General features: G+C 38.9%; 1 protein-coding gene across 3 annotated transcripts in view; it reads left to right on the top strand.

Annotated features, from left to right (window-relative positions):
- Nucleotides 1-5,101: 5,101 nt before the first annotated feature.
- LOC107739559 (cytosolic non-specific dipeptidase-like) overlaps nt 5,102-7,298 on the top strand; it is a 20,884-nt gene continuing 18,687 nt past the window's right edge. For all 3 annotated transcript variants that reach the window (XM_016551717.1, XM_016551715.1, XM_016551716.1), the window contains exons 1-4: nt 5,102-5,295; nt 5,547-5,648; nt 5,868-6,011; nt 6,591-6,753. In XM_016551717.1, the coding sequence (XP_016407203.1) occupies nt 5,589-5,648; nt 5,868-6,011; nt 6,591-6,753 (367 nt within the window). In that variant the 5' untranslated portion in view covers nt 5,102-5,295; nt 5,547-5,588. The remainder of the gene's footprint in view (nt 5,296-5,546; nt 5,649-5,867; nt 6,012-6,590; nt 6,754-7,298) is intronic.

Raw genomic sequence — 7,298 nt, 5'->3', positions numbered from 1 at the left:
TAAAATGAAAATGACAGCAGAAAATAGAAAAATAATTCCAAATATTAACAAAAGCTATAATAACACCTCAATGATAGTAAAATAACTTTGCTTTGCAATAAGGTGTCAGTGTAGGATGTGCACGTTAGGGGTTGGGGTTGGGGGGGGCTTTTTTGAAAATCTGCTTAGGGCTCCCAAAATGTTAGGGCCCGCCCTGCGTTTATAGAACCGTTGTCTTCCCATAATGACTGAGCCATAAATTACTTGCACCTGTAGTTTATCATCACACTAGATTTAAGGCTCTTTACTCTGACATATATGGCGCGTTGGAATCGGTGTTGTCATGCACGGCCCTGAAACTGCATGGAATATGAGAGTGAACGTGTTAATTCTAACATTAATGATAAGTTGGGAATTTGTGATATTTACATTAGCCTATCTTAACACAGAAAGTGCAGAAAGAGACAAAAATAAAGTCACTGAGTTGCTCAAAGCGTGACAGTCACACACAGGTGGGTTGATGCCGTTCTTAAGAGTCGCGAGTGCACTTGAAGTTGGTTGTAAACAAAATCTTAAAACTTAAGCTTCCAAGTGACCCAGCAGACTCAATGACCTAATCTACTTTCGAACTCCATGTATGTGGGGCAGACCAGAGTTGGGACAGTAAATGGGGGCACGGTGAGTCCAAACAACATGATGAATTTGAGGAAATTCTCAGGGGGTCTAACACAGGAACCTGGCAATACTTAAGTAAGAATCTGGTACCTAGGCAATTTACCTGTCTTATGTTTGATTAACTGTGCATAAAATCTGTTTGTTTGTTCATCAAGAGCACCAGAGGAATTTGGATGGAGTAGTTGTGTCTGATGTCTATCTGCCATTGTTTAATTGTGACAATGAAATCCTTTCCATTAAGTTTGCCATGACCCGGTGTTCTGACGATTTGTGCTACCCTGTCAGATTTTGCTACCTCCCATTGAAACAGTAGGTAGCACAATGCGACAAAAAATGCTACCCATCAGATTATGCTTTATTAACGCCTACACCTACCCCAACCCTAAACCTTTAGATAGGTTTACATAGAAAGGGGGAATCTCCTCAACCACCACCAATGTGCAGCATCCGTGACCTGGATGATGCGACGGCAGCCATATTGCGCCAGAACGCCCACCACACACCAGCTTATTGGTGGAGAGGAGCCAATCAGCCAATCAGAATATGGGGATGATTAGGAGGCCATGATGATGCACAGAGGCAAATGGGCAAATTTGGCCAGGATGCCGGGGTTACACCCATACTCTTTTTCGAAGGACATCCTGGAATTTTTAATGACCACAGAGAGTCAGGACCTCAGTTTAACGTCTCATCCGCTTTTAAGGATCCATTTTAAGGATCAGCTGCAATAACCGCTGAGGTACCATCTTCTCCTGAGATATCAGCAATTACAGCCAAGTCTATGTCCATCTCTGCAACATCTGTTCAGTTGCCCATCACAGCAGAAATTAGCACTACTTTACCAGCCACTTTGATGGTCTCCACAACACGTGTTGAGAGCATCAGTAGATAGGTTTACATAGAAGGGGGAATCTCCTCAACCACCACCAATGTGCAGCATCCGTGACCTGGATGATGCGACGGCAGCCATATTGCGCCAGAACGCCCACCACACACCAGCTTATTGGTGGAGAGGAGCCAATCAGCCAATCAGAATATGGGGATGATTAGGAGGCCATGATGATGCACAGAGGCAAATGGGCAAATTTGGCCAGGATGCCGGGGTTACACCCATACTCTTTTTCGAAGGACATCCTGGAATTTTTAATGACCACAGAGAGTCAGGACCTCAGTTTAACGTCTCATCCGCTTTTAAGGATCCATTTTAAGGATCAGCTGCAATAACCGCTGAGGTACCATCTTCTCCTGAGATATCAGCAATTACAGCCAAGTCTATGTCCATCTCTGCAACATCTGTTCAGTTGCCCATCACAGCAGAAATTAGCACTACTTTACCAGCCACTTTGATGGTCTCCACAACACGTGTTGAGAGCATCAGTCCTATGGAAACACTTCTCCAGCATTTACTTCCAACTGATGCAAAAACATCTAGAACAACTCCTTCAGATAGCACAGCAGACATTGTTTGGGGAAATCCACACCTGCATTGACAATTACTGTGGCACTAACTTTAGCTGAAATTAATGTCACCACAACATAAGTTCAATAACATTTGTAACCAGTCCATCAGTTCTCACAACAGGAATCGTACCGGAAACTTCTACACCTGCAATGATTATAGCTGGAGCAACAACCTCAGCCTGAAACCATGTCTATCTCTACACTGTCTTCTGAAACTGCTATTGCATTTACATTTACATTTATTCATTTGGCAGACGCTTTTATCCAAAGTGACTTACAGTTGGGGAATACAACAAGCGATGTATCATGTATCATCAAGATGGCAGTAAACACGAGAATTGCCCGTTATACAAGCTTTCAGACATAGTTCAAAACAGTAAAACGCTAGGACAGGAGGATTATAAGAGAACAGAAAAAAATGAAGGCATAGATTTTTTTTTACAAATTATTATTACTATTGGAGGCAGTTAGGTGCTCTCTCCACAACACGTGTTGAGAGCATCAGTCCTATGGAAACACTTCTCCAGCATTTACTTCCAACTGATGCAAAAACATCTAGAACAACTCCTTCAGATAGCACAGCAGACATTGTTTGGGGAAATCCACACCTGCATTGACAATTACTGTGGCACTAACTTTAGCTGAAATTAATGTCACCACAACATAAGTTCAATAACATTTGTAACCAGTCCATCAGTTCTCACAACAGGAATCGTACCGGAAACTTCTACACCTGCAATGATTATAGCTGGAGCAACAACCTCAGCCTGAAACCATGTCTATCTCTACACTGTCTTCTGAAACTGCTATTGCATTTACATTTACATTTATTCATTTGGCAGACGCTTTTATCCAAAGTGACTTACAGTTGGGGAATACAACAAGCGATGTATCATGTATCATCAAGATGGCAGTAAACACGAGAATTGCCCGTTATACAAGCTTTCAGACATCGTTCAAAACAGTAAAACGCTAGGCATGGATTTTTTTTTACAAATTATTATTACTATTGGAGGCAGTTAGGTGCTCAAGGAAGAGATGAGTTTTCAGTTGTTTCTTGACGATTTTGAGGGATTCGGCTGTTCGGATGGAGTTAGGTAAGTCATTCCACCAACAGTACGGTGAAAGAAAATGTCCTGGAGAGTGATTTTGTGCCCTTCTGCAATGGGACCACGAGCCACCACTCATTTGCCAACCGCAGGCTTCTGGAGGGGATGTAGATGTATAGGAGAGAGCGGAGGTAGGAGGGTGCGGAACCAGTGGCAGTTCTAGGCAAGCACCAATATCTTGAACTTGATGCGAGTCGCGATTGGAAGCCAGCACAGAGAGATGAGAATTTCTGTCTTTGCCAGGTTGAGCTGCAGGTGATGCTCTTACATCCATACCGAGATGTCCGTCAGGCAGTCTGAGATCCAATTGCTGTTGAAACTAGTGATGTTGCAGAAATGGCTTCTGTAGAACCCATGTCAAGTGACGAAATAACTGCTGGAGCCACTCTCCCAGCTGATACTTACACTGGCAGTAATGACATTTGGCATTGGATGGGGTTTTTCAAATGACCCACCAGTTTCGTACCTACCAGTTGTAACCACAACTGAAACTGACAGCCTACAGTCAACTAAGGTGGAACCACCACAATTCCTCAAAATAAGCAAGCAGCTTTGACGGATGCTCATGTGGAAGTTGTGTCTAGAATTACAACTGTTCCAGAAATTACTCTCCCAACACCCATGTCAGGTAAAGATATAACATCTGAAACCATTTCCCCAGTAGATACTTACACTGGTAATGCAGTTAACTTTGAATGGGGATTCTCTGATATCCTGTCAGTTCCTTGCCAACCAGAAGAACCAGATAGAACTGATGCACCACTTCCTTAGCTGACATTTCTAATGAAGGGAAGCTGATTTGAACCACTTCCTCAATAAATCACTTGTTGTAATGGAAATAGTCACACTTCAAGTTTTAGAAACTTTGATTCCATTAAGAGAAAATATACGTCTGCTTCTGCACACCAGCAATTAATTGTCCCTGTCCTTGATTCTAGCTAGTGTTTATGCTGCAACATTTGTCTTGTACGCTAATATTGCCTTACAACTATTAAATGGTGTGTATGTATATATGTGATAAAGTCATCTTAATTTGCTTATATAATGTCTTTTAAATATGATTCCCCATGTTAAATGTAAGAACAATGTGCTTTTCTATTGGCTTCTTTTGTGATTATATGTATTAAAATGTTTTTTTTTTCTATTAAAGATGTTTAAACATATGCTTGTGTTTGCTCTTCACATGTGTAAATGCTTACCTAAGGTTTTGCCCTAAAAAATGATAATGACTGTATAAAATAGTAATGATAATAAAACATTGCATTGTCAAAAGTCAATATTAAATTCTTTCATGACTCTTTTCTAGTTTGAGGTTTCACGTTTCAGGTGAGGTCAGTTAGCATATATGCACAATGTATGTGGTTTAAATGGATAACAAGAATAATACCCCTTCTAAAAACAAAAGGGTTCCAGCAACTTTGATGTGCGACTGCTTAACAATAACTAAATGCTTTTTACCTGGTCTATTTCTTCCAATACATATCTTCAGATATGCAGAATTGATTGCATTTCATATCTGAATTTAATTAAAATATAAATGTAATTTGAAAATAAACTGCATCAAATATAGTTTTTATGGAAACATTTAAATGTTGGGGTGATGTCAACCAAGGGCAACATTGTTGCTGAGGCCATTTTTTTCTTCGAAATAATAAAAAGGAAAGATTGTAAATTAGCCTAACTTTAACTTTTTGTGAAACGTTTTTCTTGAAAAGTGAGAAATACCACTTGGTTTCATTTATTATTGTCTAATGCAGTGGCATTCATACATTTTAAGTGTTGCTTAAATAGTTTTTGAGGCCACTGTCCAGTATGTGAATGCCTCTGCCTCACTCAGACCTTTATTTTGAAAGCCATTAATCTTGCCTGAACTCATGCGTTGCTGCTGATGGCGTTCTTCACACCGCTGTTCCGAGGAGATCTTGGGATACAGAGCAGTTCAATTTCAGTTAACTTCAAGACGTTGAATTGTTTTTACTCAGTAAGTATGCAGTTGTATTTTGAGTTGTTTGCCGTTGCAAGCTGTATTAATGAATTTCGGTGAACGACTTATTACTTAGGAGTTTTAATAGTAAGCGAAATATTATTATTATTAATAATAATAATAATAATAATAAAGTTAAAGCGATGGTTGAGATTGACATTGTCAAATACGTTTGTGTAACGTTACTACATATTTTTAAACATCAGTTAATAGCGCAGCGTCTCTCAGCCCTAGGGGAATGATTTTTTCAGCAGTTAACGTACTGAGTTGGGAGGAGTTTTAGTTTCCTCTCCTGAAAACAAAAATCTTTATTACAGGTCAATCTCCCTTTCTTTTAGGTCAGTTCCTTTGTCACTGAGTGATTGGATCACTGTGCAGCAATGTCTTGCCTTCCAACTCTCTTCAAATACGTCGATGAGCACCAGGACGACTATGTTGAGGTATTGAGATTTTCTTTACTAATGTTACATTGTATTAGCCAAAACTTGGAAAATGTGTATACTTTAAGCTAAGATAGTTTTTATTTTTTATGACCTATTTTGTTTTTATTCATATACTTTCCTATGTGTTATTTAAAATGTTTGATGAAATTAGAATTATTTGACATGAAGGTATTATGTTTGTTTTCTAATGGAAATGTGATCACTTTGTGTTTGAAGCGCCTGGCACAATGGGTTGCTATACAGAGTGTGTCTGCCTGGCCAGAGAAACGAGGAGAAATAAAGAAGATGATGGAGATGGCAGCCAAAGACATTGAGAGACTGGGGGGAACTGTGGAGATGGTTGACATTGGCATGCAGAAGGTGTTTTATTTTTCTTCAGAATTAATTATGTTAATAAATGAATCTGAATCTCCTGCCATTGAGTTGGAATTTTTATTTTAATGTCTGGCTTTGGAATTTGTAGTGATAACAGCCTTCAGCGCAACCATTACAAGCTGCTTCCTGCTTGGTTGTTTTTGTGGTTGACCATCTGACTGCATGTGTCACATGCCTTACAAGATTGCAGCCGTAGTTATGCTTGAATGTACTAAACTAAGGATCACATGAAAATGATCAAGTGAAAGTGAAAATGTGTATGCTTAAATTAGTGGTTCCGCCCAATATTTTGTCATTATCTGATGTTGTTCCAAATCCATATGCTATTGTTTATCTGAGAAATTGTGAAGGGTCCAGAAAAAACAAAAAACAAACTTTTTATATATATATATATATGACAAAAAAAACGAAACATATAAGATGTTTTATAAAATATTTAACAAATATTTTGAAAATAAATGTAAAGTCAAATGGTTCCTATTTTTGAGATAAAAAGTAACAAAGTTGACAGTCAGACATAATCTTACATTTCTCATGCATTGCTTTTTTCTTGTTTTAATTTAGTTGCCAGGTGGTGAAGAGATCCCTCTTCCTCCGATAGTTCTGGGCAAACTTGGCTCAGACTCAGGCAAGAAGACTGTGTGCATTTACGGTCACTTGGATGTGCAGCCAGCCAACATTGAAGATGGCTGGGACTCACCACCCTTCACTCTGGTGGAGATAGACGGTATGAGTGTGCATGTACAAGTCATTGTTTTTTAAAAAAGGTGTACAGTAGCAGTCTCTTGGGGTTGAGGAGACTGATGCCAGCATCACTTTATTAATGGAGCCTTTGAGTGTATGGAAGAGACCTGTTAAGAGCAAAAGAGGTTATACAATTGATTTTGCTTTTTGTGCAATAATCTGCAAGCAGTGCTCACTCCGGGTAATATTTCACATTCGATTTGGCTAAAATTAGTCACCACTAACATGTTACATTTGTGTCCCTCCAGCCCGAAGAGATTTCAAGACAAATCCTATTGTCTCTTTTTGCTGAGATAGATCTGATGCTTGAGCGTAGCCTTGTGACCTGTCAGCTGATTCCATTAGTTTTTTTTTTCCAAGCTGGGACAAATGAATATTCATCTTAAACAAAACAAAGTATTAATTTTACATTTGCAAATCATTAAAAACTTACTTTTTTTTATATAGCACATTTAAATCTTTCTGTCAAATTTACCTCCTTAATCTCTTTTTTTTTTTTTTTTTTTTACACAAAATTTCACCAATTCT

The sequence above is a fragment of the Sinocyclocheilus rhinocerous genome, unplaced genomic scaffold (genome assembly GCF_001515625.1).
Source record: "Sinocyclocheilus rhinocerous isolate Xijiao unplaced genomic scaffold, SAMN03320098_v1.1 scaffold314, whole genome shotgun sequence".
NCBI lineage: Eukaryota > Metazoa > Chordata > Actinopteri > Cypriniformes > Cyprinidae > Sinocyclocheilus > Sinocyclocheilus rhinocerous.
Note: the sequence above shows the minus strand (reverse complement) of the source record. Positions and strands in the feature narration are given on the sequence as shown.